At 38.0% G+C, this 18,092-nt stretch overlaps 2 protein-coding genes across 2 annotated transcripts; both read left to right on the forward strand.

The window, feature by feature from the left end:
• The first annotated feature begins 213 nt into the window (after positions 1–213).
• Positions 214–1,794, forward strand: LOC130743650 (uncharacterized). Its single transcript, XM_057595884.1, has one exon. It carries the CDS (start codon positions 214–216, stop codon positions 1,792–1,794), a length of 1,581 nt encoding a protein of 526 aa, XP_057451867.1.
• Positions 1,795–10,378: 8,584 nt separating this feature from the next.
• On the forward strand, positions 10,379–14,203 carry LOC130748515 (probable inactive purple acid phosphatase 16). Its single transcript, XM_057601746.1, has 5 exons — positions 10,379–10,698; positions 11,375–11,599; positions 12,190–12,463; positions 12,702–12,870; positions 13,780–14,203. The coding sequence occupies exons 1-5, from the start codon at positions 10,404–10,406 to the stop codon at positions 13,987–13,989; spliced, it is 1,173 nt and encodes a 390-aa protein (XP_057457729.1). The 5' UTR covers positions 10,379–10,403; the 3' UTR covers positions 13,990–14,203.
• The last annotated feature ends 3,889 nt before the right edge of the window (positions 14,204–18,092 follow it).

The following is an 18,092-nucleotide window of genomic DNA, read 5'->3' on the forward strand; positions in this document are numbered from 1 at the left end:
TATCTATTAAAATGAAAAATTTAAATATCATATAACTATTTTAATTTTAGTGTAATTTTAGTCTAAAAATATTATTACACATTTCTTTTTTCCTTCTTTCCTTTCTCTATCTTTCATTCTTCATTTATTTCCCCTAACTTTATCTTCCATCCAAACATACCCTAACAAACTGATCTAAAAAGAAGATATCTTCTTTTTACTTCCCATAAAACCATGGAGGTCGAGAGCGAGAGCGAGAGCGGCAAGAAGGGCAAGCCGGCGGGGAGGCCGCCGGAGATGAAAGCTACGTTCAAAGAGAAAGTACTCGGCGTTGAGGCGTCCAAGCCAAAGAAGATTGTGGACCTGGTTAAGGAGGGAGTCATGAAGCTTGACCTGGTCGATGAGAACCGCTTGTTTCCCTGTTTTGATTTCGTGGAGGAAGCCGACTACGATAGGATTTGCAAGCCGTTTGAGGATTGTTTGGTTATCAAGTTGCTGGGAAAACGAATTGGCTACGGGGCACTCACTGAGAAGCTTCGCTCCATGTGGAAGTTAACCGGAGGCTACACCGTGAAGGATGTCCATCATGGATATTTTTTGATCAAGTTTGATCACGTGGCTGATAAGGAGAAGGTGGTCTCGGGTGCACCATGGCTCATATACGATCATTACTTGTCGATACAGCCATGGACTCCGGACTTCGTTGCGGCAGACGCAAAGGTGAACACGACCCTCGTCTGGATTCGCATCCCAGGCCTGGGCTTCCAATTCTATGACGAGAGCATCTTATGCACATTGGCGACGGCGGTTGGCACCCCTATTAAGGTGGATATGAACACAGTGGACATGGAGTGTGGCAAGTTCGCGCGCATCTGCGTCGAGATCGACCTCAACCAACCAGTGGTGGGGAGAATCCGTCTCCGGAAAACATGGTATAATGTCGAGTACGAAGGCCTACACCTGCTATGTTCAACGTGCGGATGCTATGGCCACATGACACGCAATTGTACACAGCCAGTGCCGCAAAGCAAGGCCACAGAGCACACAGCAACCACCTCTAGTGGAAACGCAGAGAAGGTGTGCACCGCAGCTATGGCGGCGGCGAAAATTCCAGGCGCGGCAGAAACCCTAGCAGCCGCTGCAGAAACCCTAGAAGCCGCTAATTTCGTGGGTGACAAGGCAATGATGGAGGGCGTAATTTCAGGTCCTGTTATTAAGCCCATTCAATGCCCCGAGACAGCCCATGGTGATTGGTTGGTAGTGGAGAAACGTAAGAAGAATTTGAAGAAACCAATAAATGCCTCCTCAAAGCAGACTGATGTTGAGAAGGTCAAGGCAACCAAGAAAGGAAATAATCATAATGAGCCTATGCCAATGCCAAAATCGGCTAAATCAACATCTACTGGAGTAATGCAATTCACTGCTGGAGTGAATTTTGATCCCAACACTTATCCAATGGCTGATAAAAACGGAAAGAAAAGAACTCGCAAAGATCCTGCCATTAATGGTGGGTCGGTGCGCCCCATGGTGCAGCACATTGCGCCACCGACGAAGGCTACCCCTAAGCTACATCAGGCCACGTCCAGCAGCAAAGGTACGACAGCGGTGGTGATAGGAGGCAACCAGATTTTCACTCTTGAGAATGGTGTGTGCTCCACTATGAATTTGGAACATCAAGGTGGCAGCAGATATAGCATCCTTGAGGAGAATAACCAGGAACAACAAGGAACAGGCGGCACATCCATGCTTCTTGAAGGAGGTACTCCATTTGACCCAGGAGAACTGGTGCCTACTCGATCAGCTTCCAGAACTTAACAGTGCTGGCAGCGTGCACCCTTGCTTCAACCATTTTTATGGATAGTAAAAACCTAAGTATTATTGCTTGGAATATTAGGGGAGGAGCAGGTGCTCGAGGCAAGCGGAGGGTGAAGGATCTCATCCATTCTTTTCACCCTTCTATATTTGCAGTTGTGGAAACACATTGTCGCTTTGAGGGTGTGGCTGAGTTTTGGCGCGGGTTGGGCTATGAACTTTGCAGCGCGACGGAAGCAGAAGGACATCGTGGTGGTATTTGGATATTAGTTCCGATTGCACGTCAGTTCAGAGTTCAAGTTGTGAACATTCACACTCAAGTGGTGTCTATCTCTATTTGTTGGGGTGCTCGGAATTGGGTATGCTCAGTTGTCTATGGGAGCCCCAATCCAACAAGAAGAGAAGAATTGTGGCAACATATGTCAGTCCTCCGTCAACAAATTACTGATCCCTGACTTGCCTTGGGGGATTATAATGAGGTTTGTTTCTCGTCTAAGGTAGCTGGAGGTGATTTCAGTGAAGTGCCTGCGCAAAGAATGTTAACCATGATGGATTCCTGTGAACTTATTGATCTGGGGTCGACAGGAACAAAATTTACATGGGAACGAAGAAGAGATGGCACCCGAATCATGGCTAAACGTCTTGATAGGGCTCTTGGGGACCTGGCTTGGAGGCATTTTTTCCTTGAGGCATACGTTGAACATCTCTCTCGGATCTACTCGGATCATGCTCCTCTCCTTGTGCGTTGTACTGTTGAACCAGGTGATCAACAAACCAGACCATTCCGCTTTCATGCTGCTTGGGCCACACACCCAGCATACAAACCGTTGGTTGAGAGGACTTGGGCTAAACCTCCAAGCTCAATCCTGGGTAAGTTGAATAATATAAGAAATGCCTCTAGAACATTTAACAGGGAAACTTTTGGGAGTATACACCGGCGGAAGAAACGGGTGGAACGCCGCTTGCAGGGCATACAACAGGAGTTGGAGGACCGGGAGACTGAATCCATTCGGCGCCTAGAAAAGGATTTGAGGGAGGAGTACGAACAGATTCTTGTTCAGGAGGAAATGCTTTGGTACCAAAAATCCCGCGAGAAATGGGTCAGGCTTGGAGATCACAATACCAAATTCTTTCATACCCAAACGATCATCCGGCGAAAGCGGAATAAAATTCATGGCCTATTTGTGGAGAGAGATGAGTGGTGCACTGATCCCGGACAGCTCCAGGAGGGGGCACAACAGTTTTACACTAACTTATTTTCTCTAGATGTGCAGGTTCAACGCAATTATTTATTGGAGAATAGACCCCCAAGCATTTCTGAGGAGGATAGAAGGGCTCTAACCGACCCTGTTTCCATGGAGGAGGTGAGGCGTGCGGTGATGGCAATGCATTCCTTCAAGGCACCTGGTGCAGATGGCTTCCAGGCTTTCTTTTACAAGCAATATTGGGATATTTTGGGCAGCGATGTTCATAGAATGGTAGCTGATGCATTCAGAGATGGAAAAGCAGAAGCTGATATTCTTGAGACTCTAATTGTGCTTATTCCCAAAGTAGATGAACCACTCCGCTTTAAAGATCTGCGGCCCATCAGCCTTTGTAATGTTGCTTACAAGATTATTACAAAGGTTTTGGTAAACCGATTTCGCCCTTTGTTGTCTGATCTAGTGGGACCACTGCAAGGCATCTTCATTCCAGGGAGGGGTACCAAGGATAACATTATTCTTGCTCAGGAGGTCATGCACACCATCCACACACAACGAGGTAAAGGAGGGTTAGTGGCTTTGAAGATCGACCTTGAAAAGGCATACGATAGGATAAGCTGGGAATTTCTGCGTGTTACTTTACATGATTTTGGTTTCCCACCCAAAATTGTGGACTTGATCATGTGGGGTGTGGAATCAGCATCCTTGTCAATCTTGTGGAATGGATCCAAGCTTCCCGCCTTCCGGCCACAACGTGGTCTCCGACAAGGTGATCCTCTTTCACCTTATCTATTTGTGCTTTGCATGGAACGTTTGGCAATCCAAATTCAGAAATTGGTGAATGAAGGCGCTTGGCATCCAATTCGAATTGCCAAAGAAGGAGTGGGGATCTCTCACCTTTTCTTTGCGGATGACGTTCTACTATTTTGTCGAGCAAACTCAGATCAAATGAATTTGGTGGCCAAAACCCTTCAAGATTTCTGTGTGGTCTCTGGCATGAAGGTGAATTTAGAGAAATCCAGGATGTTTTGTTCCAAAAAAATTGCTCAGAATGTTCAGCAAGACCTTTCCCATATCCTGGGCATTGAGAGGGCTAGTAATTTGGGTAAATATCTTGGAATACCCTTGTTGAAGGGAAGATTTACACGTGATAATTTCTTACCTGTGGTGGAAAAGATCAATACCAGATTAGCGTCCTGGAAGAACAAATTGTTAAATAAGGCGGGGAGACTTTGCTTGGCTCAATCAGTTTTGACATTGATCCCAATCTCCTCTATGCAAGCTCTATGGTTACCTGAGTCTGTTTGTGAACAGGTTGACAAGAAAATCAGAAATTGTCTTTGGGCGAAAGGAACCAATACTCGGAGTTGGAACCTTGTACCGTGGCGTGAGATAACTTGCCCCAAAGCTCAGGGAGGCCTTGGTATCAGGAGTACACGCTATAACAACATTGCCATGTTGGGCAAACTTGTACAAAGTTTTATTCATGACAAAGACAAATTGTGGGTACAAGCTCTTTCACAGAAATATTTACAAGATGACTGCGTGCTTGGTGGTTCATTTAATAGCGGGGACTCATACATATGGCGAGGGATAATTCATGCAAAAAACTATCTTTCTGCCGGTTTCTACACGCATCTTGGGAATGGGCACTCCTCATTTTGGTACGATAACTGGTTGGGGACGGGAAAATTATGTCATCGAGTGCCGTTTGTCCACATCACTGATACTCAACTTACTGTGGCTGAGTTGTGGCAAGGGGGAACATGGAATCTCCATAAATTATATACGGTTCTGCCTCTTGAAATTATGCAGGAAATTAGCCAAGTGCAGGTGCCGTTGAACCCTTCTGGCATGGATACACTACGATGGACTGAAACAGCGAATGGAGGTTACACTACCAGCACTGCTTATGCTTTGATCTCAGGAACGGACATCGAGCATCCAGGGTGTTGGAAACAGATATGGCGCACGAAGGTACCGGAAAAAATTCGTTATTTCATGTGGCTTATTGCAAAGGATTCTCTCCCAACGAATGCCAAACGGGTTCATAACCATCTTGGCACGTCTCCTCGCTGTAGCAGATGTAATGCTGACGTTGAAGACATGGATCACATTCTCCGTTTATGCCCTGACTCTCGAAGCCTATGGTCTCACTTTGGAACGCTCGTGCCGCCGCTACGGCTCCATGTACCGTTTAAAACTTGGTTTGCAGACCTTGTTGTTCACCACAAATCGGTTCTTCCGTTTGCTATTCTCTGGTGGGCGTGGCGTTGGAGGAACGATGCTGCAATTGGAGAGGGACATTGGCAGATGAATTACGTGCTTCGCCAAGCTATGATTGATGCCACAAGCTGGATTAAATGGCCAGGAGTTGCAGCAGTTTCTCGCATGAATGAAAACGTTCCAAGCTCCGGAACATCTGGTCTGGTGCGGGACAGAGTTGACACCATATCAGTGGCCGTAGATGGTAGTTGGAATGCTGGCCGCAAACGCATGGGAGCCAGCGCCGTGTTGCGTGATCATCATGGTAATTGGGTTTCCGGAACATCCACGAGCTATGGTCATGGTAATGCTTTCTTGGCTGAAGTTTTAGATGTTGAACTTGGACTGAACCATGCCTGGGAGTTGGGCTTCAGATCAGTGTTATGTCTCTCAGATTGCAGCCAGGTTGTTGATGTTTTTGGGACTGCAATCGACATCTCAACCTACTGGGCGCGAGATACCATCACGAGGATCCGGACATTAGTGTCGAGGGACTGGAAAGTTGAGTTTTGTTATGTTCCAAGGGAGAGGAACAATGCGGCTGATTCCTTGGCTCGCGAAGCATCGAGGGAAGGGACTCAGCGTCGAGTTTGGTCTACTCCGCCTTCTAGTCTTATTGCGTTATTATTTTTAGACGCTAATCCGTAGTTTTCCTGTCTTTAGCTTTCCTCCTGTAACCAAAAAAAAAAAAAACTGATCTAAAAATCTACATACAACCTGCAAAATTTGAAAACTTATAGAAGGTTAGTTCTAAACGGATTTAAACATAATCTGACTAACATCCTAACAAATTTCATAAGTATATCTTAATAAGACTCATTCAAATTTAAATAAAAAACTAAAATTAACAATTTAAATTTGAAATTGATCAATTAGCTATTAAGAAAAAAATCTCAGACACTCACTAATCTCATCTTTTATACTTGCATCTTCTTCCAGACTCTTGCATCTTTTTGACTTACTATTTCCAAACGTCAAATGGTAATTTAGAGGTATATTAGCAAATTAAATTGAAATCATAATACAGTTAAAATAATTATAAAATATAGAAGAGAGAAATGAATGCTTGAACGAAATCATACTCATGGATCCATGTGAAATGTTTTCACTATGAATTCATCAGATCCTTTGCTATGATTCTCACTACCCCTAACAAATGAAAAGCTTAAAACTGCCTGTAAATTTATAGAAAGGACATAAGACAACAGATATACAAATTGGTAGAACAAAAAAAAACTGATTGCAGTTGATAAAAGTCGACAACATGTATTGTGAAAATAAGAATTTGTATTACAAAGGAAGAATCATGAATTGTTTCTTCACTGCTATCAAAATGAAAATAAACCTTCAATACAACAAAAATGGAAAGAATTCAATAAAAAGAAAGATTACCTAATATCTTCATAAGGAATTTATGATAAAAGGAAAATCAACATTCAAATAAGCTCTTGTCTTCGTCCAGTACCCCTACAAAAAAGTGCAGATAAACGTTGAAATCACATAATAATAGAAAAATGAAATAAAAGTGATGTCTATCCATCAAGATTTTTTTATCAACAAACACAACCGTACATGAACATTTCAAAACAATAATGAAACATAGAAGAGGATTGTAGCTAAAAAAATTAAACAAAGAGAAACAGGTTGCAAAGGATAATGAAGAAAATATGCTGAAATCATGAACGAAAAGTTCAACGTGACGTAAATTCTGCTTCTATAACACCTTTAAAGAATCATTGGAGCTTGCTGAAGCAGATTTATGTTCAAAGATGAAGAAAAAGGACTACCAAGGATATGAGGAAATTATATGCCTTTGAGTTATAACAATTTGTAATTTATAAAGGCATAAAGCAAAGCATTGTTGACATACATGGAAGAAAAAAAGGAGAAGAGAGTATGATCTGACATGGTTGATAGGAAGAAGGGAGAAATTACTTTGAGTTAGGAGTACATGGCATCTCAAATTTGATGGTGATCAATTTTTAATAACAAATTTAACCCCCTTTTTTGTTGAAAGGAATAACAAATTTAACCCTTGAAATTTGACTGTTGGCGCATTTGAATTTTTTTAAAAATAATAAAGTTTTAAATTCAAAATTGACAGATCAAAAGAATTTCTCTCCCACATTCCATTCCATATATCAAAATCAGATTTTGTTTATAAAAATCTTTTAAATTGTGACCAGATTTATATAGAACCTAAATAAAATCCACTAAAATTATGATGAGCGGATATTTCAATTTTTTTCACGTTGGTATATATTCTAGATGCATTGAATATATATTATTTTCCAAAACTTTTGACGATCTACACAAGTTCAAAAAAAACTGCCACCTTTTTAAAAAAGTTGTTAGGTATTCTTTTTTTTTAATTACTTTCTATGTGTTTTTTTAAAAATCCATTCTTTGAGTTCAATATTAAAATTAGTCAGTTTTAAAGAAATATTTAAATTAGTCTTCGAAAGTTTATGAAAATTTTGAATTTTAAATTTGGCTCCCTTTTCTTGGGTTGAAGATGAACTCATGTACCAGGTACATTGTTATAGGAAATTTTAAAATTTACCTCTCAAATTATATTATAACGTGACTAACAAATTCCTAAAATAGAGGTGCGTGAGAAATCATTTGTGGTTATTTTTAGCTTTTGTTTTTTACTTTACTTTTTTTTTTTAACTGTTTTTTACTTTAGTTATTTATGTGAAATGGTATATTATTATAGGTTAAGTCATATTGAAAATTTCTCAAATTTTAGATGCTTGACACATGTACCTAAAATTGTGGAAGCTCTAGTTTTTTGACACCTAAGCTTTTGATTTTTTTTTGATACACACCTAAGCTTTTGATGACTTCTAAACTATATAATATTAGATTAGATATATTTATATATATATATGTGTAGGCTCATGCACGTGTGCGTGTATGTGTTTTCTATTTGTTGTATAGTATCATGTATATATAGCTATTAAAAATTGGCTTAATTGCAACTTTGGTCCCTGACGTTTATAAAAGCCACGATTTTGGTCCCTCACCTAATTTAATTACATAAATCGTCCCTCACCTAACACTCTGTGAGCAACGTTAGTCATTTTGTCAATTTGCTAACGGAAGGAGGCTGAGGTGGATTAATAATCTGACGTGGACGACACTGGGGAGTGAGAGAGAGTCACATGGGGAGCACGTGACCTCCAACGGTCACCTTCTTTCCTTTTTCTCCTATAAAACAGAGGCTGCTCGCGTGTAAGGGTAAGGGTCCTTCTCCAACTACTGCAACTCGCGTGAAAGACGAAGAAGCTTCTCCAACTGCTGCAGGTCCTTGGTTTCGACGGTTATGGGGGGATTTAGCGAAGGTTCATCTGCATGTTCTGGATCTGGAAGGCGATTCCACAAGTCCAAGCCACTGAAGATTCTTTGTGATTGCGGAGTTGAAGCTCTCCTTGTAGCATCAGGGACACCATACAGTCATGGAAGAGTGTTTTATGGCTGTGGATTGTACAAGGGTCCCCATGTGACTCTCTCTCACTCCCCAGTGTTGTCCACGTCAGATTATTAATCCACCTCAGCCTCCTTCCGTTAGCAAATTGACAGAATGACTAACGTTACTCACGGAGTGTTAGGTGATGGACGATTTATGTAATTAAATTAGGTGAGGGACCAAAATTGTGGCTTTTGTAAATGTCAGGGACCAAAGTTGCAATTAAGCCTTAAAAATTTTAGACCATCACTTTTAATTAATGAACGTCATTTTTTTTAAAGTAATGTGAATTTTTTTAATGTGTTAAATTTTCACTCTCTTATCTCATTTTTTAGGTTCCACCCCTATATGAAATTGTTGTAGTGCTCGACATATGTTGCATTAGTTCTCAATTATCCTTCCAATATAATCTCAATGAAATTTAGTTATGTCTAACATAAGTTTAAAAAATAATATATATATATATATATATTTATATATAACATAGAACAACGTAACTCATAATTCTAAATTCAAACCAAAAAGAGAATACAAGAGTGACTTCTAAATTCTAACATAGTCCAAATCTAAATGCGATGATATTTATGTTGTTTCCTTCTTCAGTAAGTGGATGAATTTCTAAATTCACTTGTTGTCGAAGTAAGTGGACGTGGACGGCGATGTTATGCATCTTCTTTCTCTCCGTCTTCTCCACCATAGGATCATCTGACTAGCGGGATGACCAGGAATTAACTGTCAGATCCAGACTACAAAAAGCTATTGTCGCAGTGAGGCAGATTCTGGTGCGAGCAGGTGCACCCTTCAAGATGACTCTGTTTGCGGATCTGCATTTTGGAGAGGCCTCGTCCACGGGTTGGGGCCCGCTCCAAGACATTAACTCCACTAAGGTTATGGACACCGTGCTTTACGATGAAACTCCAGTATGAGCATTATCGTTGAACTGGTGAATGAATTGCTAACTATTTGAATATTTAAAAATAAAAACTAAAATTCACGGCTGAAATGCACTTACAAGATTATGAAGCGTTTTAAAAAACTTATGTAAATAATTTATAATTTATATTTAAGTTTTCGAATGTTGATTGTAAAAACTAAATGACAGAATGATAAAAATTCTCATGTATCTAAGTATTTAAATAAATGATAAAACATTGACTTTAAAAATGATATACCTATGCTCTGGCAGAGAATATGCCAAGGCAAAGTTCATGTAAAATTCTAAGCACATGGGATATACTATAATACTACGGACAAATATTGGTATCCAGCATAAAAATATATCCAAATTGTTTAAAATTATTATATTACTTACATATGGACTCACTCTCAACTACTCCAAAACTAGAAATTGCAGTAGTTCTCCAATTCTCAACTTACTGGTCAATTAAACTACAAGATGATAGTCGACAATTATAGTCGATGGGTGCCGGTCACAGTGTTAAAAGTGATTGTTTAAACTTTATAATTTAAAGTTCTATTCTCATGAGCTGTAAAATCTTTAATCTTCATCACACTCGAGTCGAACACAATTGTCATCAACAGGTCGACCGGTTACCTGTCCTCACCTGCAAATTCAAAAATAAATAAATAAAAAATAAAAAATGCAGTGATATAACTTAAGTTACTTAACAGTGAGGTTCTTCTGTTCCGTTTCATATTCTTCTTCCATCAGAATGGAAACTCATCAGTGGTGGAAGAAGACGCTGTTACCCCTGCTATTCCTCGCTCTGTTCTCCACCGTCGGATCGTCGTCTTCCCATCACGGTCTGCCGTCATCTGCCATACGATTCAGATTGCCACGAGGTGCTGCGGCGGAGAGGCGGGTTCCGGTGCGGCCAGGCGCGCCGTTTAAAGTTGCGCTGTTTGCGGACCTGCATTTTGGGGAGAATGCTTGGACGAACTGGGGCCCACTTCAAGACGTGAAGTCCATCAAGGTCATGAACTCGGTGCTCGACAACGAAGCTCCAGGTGAAAATGGTTTCCGTGAACTCAACTGTGATCGATTACTACAACATGTTTGGATTGGTGATGATACTGATAGAGGGTAGTATTAGAGTATATGTTAAGAGATTACATTTATGTCGTAGAATTGCAGACAAATGCGGGTTGATGCGGTCACGATACTGTGAGTCCTAAAAAGGACCCTTTAAGTTGCGGTCGTCGCAATTGCAGTTAAACCTACATAATCAAAAAAGAAATCAGAACAGAACTTCTAAGCATAAGTTATGAATTTTTGAATAGAGAGGAGGTAAAAAGAATTTTCTTAACAAAGATGTAGGAAAATTTGTTAAAATTATGTGTTTACCAACAAGGTGTAGCACAGCCTGTAGATAGTTGGACTCCTTGAGCATCTCGATCATTGTGCACTGCATATGGAGAAGCATTTGTTAGATTCCTTAAGCATCTAGTTCGGGGTTTGATCCCTGAACAATGCATATGGAGAAACATTTGTTGGGAAAGACCTACCAACTTAACGTGATTTCCGAGGCTTGAGGGATTAGTCTCATGGGTGTCAATGGATTAACTTCATGGCGTGCGTCAATGGATTATTTCTTCCTATTTTTGTGGATGAATATTCTTTTGTGGTGTCATGATTTTAAATTTTTTTGAATGCAGGAAACTAATTATGTTAACTTTATGACAGATTTTGTAATATATCTTGGTGATGTCGTTACGGCTAACAATATGATGGTTGCAAATGCAAGCTTGTATTGGGATCAGGCAACCTCTCCAGCAAGAAATAGGGGCATACCTTGGGCTAGTGTATTTGGAAACCATGATGATGCTTCCTTTGAGTGGCCGCTGGAGTGGTTCTCTACCCCTGGAATTCCTCCAATCCGCTGTCCTCAAGCAGGACCTTCATATACAGGTAAAGGGCAATATACTAATAGATAAGGTTATGATTATTTTCATGTTTAGAAGATACCTGATCTTAGATGCATTCCTGGTAGTAAGTTGTGAGTTTTCTCTTATATGGTGAATTTTTCTTTGAATATTATTCAGCTTGTTAGAAAACTACTGAAAAGGTTTTCTAGTTCCTTGACCAACTATATATTATCAACCCCTGTTTATTCTTTGAATATAACTATTAGGACAATTACTGTAGGCATTGTTGAGCTTGAGCACTTGAGATAGATGGTGATCATAGTTTGAGTTCTCAGGTTACTGGTGCTGTGTTCAAGTCATGAGCTAGAAAACACATTCAGGGAAATGGTATTTTGGTGTTAGTGTTACTGTCCCATTTTGGAATACAGTAACATTTTGGTTTCACTTTGTTGCTGTATATATAGTCTTCTCGAATGGAACTTCTATCATGTATTTGATGACTATAATTTTTTTGGCTTCATTGTCCACTACTCAGAGTTTTAGATAATTGGTAATTAGTCATCTTTTACATTTTTTTCATAAGATTAAGTGTTTGAGATATGTTCAACAAAAGACATATTTGATAAATTTCAGGAGAAGAAGAATGTAGCTTCAGAGGAACTGGACGATTGGAGCTGATGAAAAATGAGATCCAGCACAATGAATCATTTTCTAGCTATGGTCCTAGAAATCTTTGGCCAAGTGTATCCAACTATGTCCTTCAAGTTTCATCACCAGATGATCCAAAATCACCAGTTGCTTTCCTTTACTTCCTTGATTCTGGTGGTGGTTCCTATCCAGAAGTCATATCTAGTAGCCAAGCTGAATGGTTTCAGCAAAAAGCTGAAGAAATTAACAGCGACTCTAGGTAGAATGAGAGAGCATTTAGTCCAAAGTTATTTTGCTTTGATCCTAAATGCATCCGGAGCAATTAAAAATTACATATATCAAGCATTTAATCCAACTTTGTTGATTTCTTATTTTTCCTATTTGTGTCATTAAAGTATATCAAGTGAAATATGTTGTAAAACAATTCAATTCATAGATATTTCTTGTTTCCTTTCCTTCCTTTTTGCATAATCCAATCAAAACATATTGAATTACAGGGTTCCCGAGATTATTTTCTGGCATATTCCAAGTACAGCCTATAAAAAAGTGGCTCCTAAGTTTGGCATACGAAAGCCTTGTGTGGGTTCAATTAACAAAGAAAGGGTTGCTGCTCAAGAAGCTGAAACAGGCATCATGGATCTTCTTGTGAAAAGAACTTCTGTCAAGGTAAGGTCAAATCCAGAATGCTATACTTGTAAAGTGATTCTATAAGAATCCACAAAACAAAAATCAAAGTTGTTGAATTTAATTTGACATGTGTGTGGATAGACATGCTCTGACTTTTGATACAGAATATGATATTTTAGTGAGTTCTACTACATCACTAATCCAAACTGCAATACTTGATTGACTGTTGTTGTTGCAAAGTAAGTTTTCAGATCTGGTAGGGAAAACAGAACACAGATCACAAAAAATTTATGCATATTACTTTTATTACTTTTTTGGTAATATAAAACATGCACAGATCAGTAATTTTTTTGCATAATACAAACTCGAACACCGACTATACTTGATTTCATATGCCAAACTGTTTCTAGATACAGACAGCTGAATTTAGTGAGACTCTTTGCATATTATGCTTATGTTTCATTTGATTTCTATTTTACTTTATCTTGGACATGAATGGTCATCAAGAAATTGGAAAGTTGTATTTTCGATGGTTTGATACAATTTTATAATTGTATTGGTTATTCCAATAGTTCATCCCTTAAATATGAGAAACTACACTTGATTTTCTTAATCTCTACATGTTCTGTGTCCAAGTATCCTTTTGTTACTGATTGTGATGTTGAGAAGCTTAAAAGAGTGAGTGCATCTATTGCATACATGGGTAGTTAGGACATGTGGATGTGTTTTAGATACATATGTTGTACCATAACAGACATAGATGAAGAGTAGTACTCTTTGGAACTTGAAGGAGAAAGCCTCAATTTTCATCCCATCTACTCCCCATATTTTTACTTCTTGAATGCATATTTTAGCAAAATGTGTTTGTAGTGAACAATTTCCTTCATTCTCTGCAAATGGGAATTTTTGGAAATTTAACATTGAATGGTACTATGGATTTCCTTGTAGGCAATATTTGTTGGACACAACCATGGATTGGACTGGTGCTGTCCACACAAGAAACTATGGCTGTGCTATGCTAGGCACACTGGTTATGGTGGCTATGGTGATTGGCCTAGAGGAGCTCGAATTTTAGAGATCACTCAGAAGCCCTTTTCCCTTCGATCTTGGATAAGGATGGAAGATGGTCATGTGCACAGTGAAGTTGTCTTGAGTTGAAGTTCATTCTTGCAAATTAAGGCAGTGCCTCAACAACAGAAAATACACATAGAAAGTGTTGCTTGTAAATTTGTAAATGTAATCATTGTATATCAACTGTAAGTGGTATGTATTTATGCGGGGATGTACTTATTCAATAATTGGACACATTCTTTTATTCTACATTGAGAATTGTAAGATATATTGAATATATATAAGACGTATTATTTACTTACAGTACAACTTTTTTACAATAAGAACAAAATCAAATTAAGTAAATTAAACCAAGAACACAGAAGAAATAATATGGTCCTGCAGGAGGGTCTTGTATGCTTGATTGGTTCTTTGGCCTCACAAATGGGATCAAGATCCGTTGTCGTCCATAAATGATGTCTCATTTTCTGTCTCACCAATGAGATAACTATATCAATTAAAAATCACACAAGTAAGATTATAAATGTCTTGTCCATGTAATTTTTAATTGATAATTGATATGACATGATTTCATTAAGTTGAGACCGAGAATAATGCACCATTTGATGATAGAGGATCTTATCCAAAAGAATGATAGCTAGCACTTCTGTAGATGAAGCAGATCAATTTACAGCCACTACTACAAGCGTGAGGGATAATAGTTGACTGGGAAATAAGAAGCCACCACTGGAGGTCCTTTTGATATTGGTTTGCTCTTTGGTTTCTCTGAAGAAGGTTGCACTTGAGATCCTTCAACATCATCAAAGACTTGAGCTGAGGGAGCAAAACAATTGAAGAAGGTTGAAAACAAAGCCATAGGTTCTTTGATACCAATTACCAAGTAGCAAATTGAAATTGGAGCAGGGATTCTGTTTGAGTGTGCAAATTAAGCTGAAAAATATATAGTTGAAATTGTATGGGTTGTGAGTTGTGAGTGACTGTTGAGGTAACCTGGCCTATTTAAAGCATAACATGGGAAGAAAAAAGAAGCTACCATGTTGGTTCATTTGCGTGTGACCACATAATTCTTCTGTGGCTGCTTTGGACCTAGTATACTTTTACGTGGTGAGCAAGGAGAGCAATTGACCAGACCACACAGTTCTTCACTTCGATAGTGAAAGCGTTTGATGAGAGGTTGTTACAAGGAACCTGACTTCATAAGAATTTTTTTTGTCGTCATATGAATATATTTGATGAAGAATGACGAAATAAATCAGGTCAGTTCCTTTTGTGTTAAGATTTTGACTCTTTTGAATGAAATTTGACATTTGGACCTATAAAATTAACATTTATTTATTGCAATTTTTTTTCCGTCCCTTTTTCGTTTCTACTAGTAATTTTTTTTCTAATCACATTTACAACTTTCTCTTTAGAGTGTGGATCACTCAAGAAAAATATAAAGAAAAAAAGGATAAATAAATGTTAAAAGATATGTGACGTGATGTAAACGAAGTAGAGAAATAGAAAGAACAAAATGTGTCTCAATGACTCAATGTATAGATACTGTTCAGTGGTTTAGTGGTATAGATACATTACTCTAAAATTATTACCAATGTACTCTCACTAGTTGATGACCCGTGCCTTGCACGGGGAATTAAACTTCTAATGTTTGTTTAAAATTTGTTGATCAAATATTTCTTATTTTTATTTGTTATTAGAGTTATGTGGTTTGTTATTTGATTTTTTTTGCACATTTGTATGTGTTTTGTTTTTATTGAAGTATAATTTTTTTTTCCAAAAAATAGACCATTGTTGGTCTAGTAGTGTTTGCAAAGGACGGTGTTTTAGGGTCAAATATTTGAGATGGATATGTGATGATAGAAAAAAATGATAACTAAACCCGCAAAAGTTTGGAATAATAGCAAAATTTCGAGAGTGGAGTAAAGTTGTTGTAGATGAAGTAAAACTTAAGGTTACACTTAAAAAACTGATAATAATCCTTATTGGAAAATGGAATCATCTGAAACATTATAGGCTCTAGAGCTCCCAGTGGCAATTTCAGCATCCTGTAATGTTCACAGTAAAGAATAATCATTATAATAACATGAACTATTGGTGGACAAATTAAAAAAATGTTTATATAAACAACGGTGATTTAGCAATAAGATTTTCAAATTGTACGTTTGATTTGAATTTTGAAATTATGGTTGGGTCTTTGCAAATTTTGAGGACGTTAAATGTTGATTTAAACTTCTTTCCGAATTTATCATTTCCTTCAACCTTGAACAAAAACTCCTTGGGCACTAAATCAACGATCTCTTTGGAAGGGTGTCTCATGCACCCGTTCTAGATTTTATTTGAAATACAATGAAAAATTTGATAATTTGTGATTATTAAAGCATTTGTTCCAAGATCATCCACTATCAGTCGCGTCCCATTTCATAAATCAGTTGCTTGATCAATATTTCTCAAAAGCATTATCGGAGTAACTACCTTCAAAGTTATTTTGTGATTCGAATTCCGGAGCATGTAATATCATTTAAGAACTCAGTAGAAAACCACTCTGATTCTACCGGAGCTTAAGTACTCCTTAGTATTACTTGGAAGTAATTCAAGCACAAAATCATTAACCTTTTCAACAGATTCCAAGGTAGGGCATAAGATGCACCGTTCCTCAAAAAACTTGTCATTCTTCATGTTTTGCAACAAATTGGGAAATGCAAAATCAACCATATCGAGAAGAAGATTTTCACTATCATGTATTAAAAGATCTGCTGTAATTTCAATATGTGACTCACCACACTCATTTGAATTGAAATCACAATCATTGATATTGAGAATCCAGCCAGTAGATTGTTTTATCTCTGATGCAAGTTATGTGACCCTAGTATGCCTAATTTCATATTTCTAGTGAGCTTTAAAACTTTACAGTGTTTACGAAGCTCAGAAGAATTAAGCCTAGCATATACGATGTCTTGTCTACCCCCTTTTAAAATGACAAAAAAAAACCCACAAAATTAATATTTTTGAACAACCTAGTATTTGAAGTATTGTCCTTCTTTCATACAAAATTCTATTAGTTAGTAACCTCCATGTAGAATTCCAAACGAAATCTGGTGTACTCATTGTGCACATGAATAGCAAAGTAGCGAATAACCATCGTAACTGGTAACCAGAACCTAGCTTGCTTGAAACCTTTATTCCGTCTATGAACTCTTTGTCATCAGCCAGTAACCCCAAAACAGTATTTTGCAATAAGAATTTAAAATTGTACCTTTGATTTGAATTTTAAAATTATGGTTGGTCTTTGCAAATTTTGAGGATGTTAAATGCTGATTTAAACTTCTTTCCGAATTTATCCTTCCCTTCAACCTTGAACAGAAACTCCTTGTGCACTAAATCAACGATCTCTTTGGAGGGGTGTCACATGCACCCGTTCTAGATTTTATTTAAAATACAATGAAAAAATTAATATTTTGTGATTATTGGAGCATTTGTTCCAAGATCATCCACTATCAGTCGCATCCCATTTCATAAATCGGTTGCTCGATCTATATTTCTCAAAAGCATTATCGGAGCACCTACCTTCAAAGTTATTTTGTGATTCGGATTTCGGAGCATGTAATATCATTAAAGAACTCAGTAGAAAACCACTCTAATTCTAGTTTGGTGTCCTCATTAGATTTGAAAGTGCTACCGGAGCTTAAGTACTCCTTAGTATTACTTGGAAGTAATTCAAAGATAAAATCATTAACCTTTTCAACAGATTTCAAGGTAGGGCACAATATGCATCTTTCCTCAAAAAACTTGTCATTCTTCATGTTTTGCAACAAATTGTGTACTAAATCAACGATCTCTTTGGAGGGGTGTCCCATGCACCCGTTCTAGATTTTATTTAAAATACAATGAAAAAAATTAATATTTTGTGATTATTGAAGCATTTGTTCCAAGAACATCCACTATCAGTCGCGTCCCATTTCATAAATCGGTTGCTTGATCTATATTTCTCAAAAGCATTATCGGAGCACCTACCTTCAAAGTTATTTTGTGATTCAGATTCCGGAGCATGTAATATCATTAAAGAACTCAATAGAAAACCACTCTAATTCTAGTTTGGTGTCCTCATTAGATTTGAAAGTGCTACCGGAGCTTAAGTACTCCTTAGTATTACTTGGAAGTAATTCAAAGATAAAATCATTAACCTTTTCAAC

The sequence above is a fragment of the Lotus japonicus genome, chromosome 3 (assembly GCF_012489685.1).
Source record: "Lotus japonicus ecotype B-129 chromosome 3, LjGifu_v1.2".
NCBI classification, from domain to species: Eukaryota; Viridiplantae; Streptophyta; class Magnoliopsida; order Fabales; family Fabaceae; genus Lotus; species Lotus japonicus.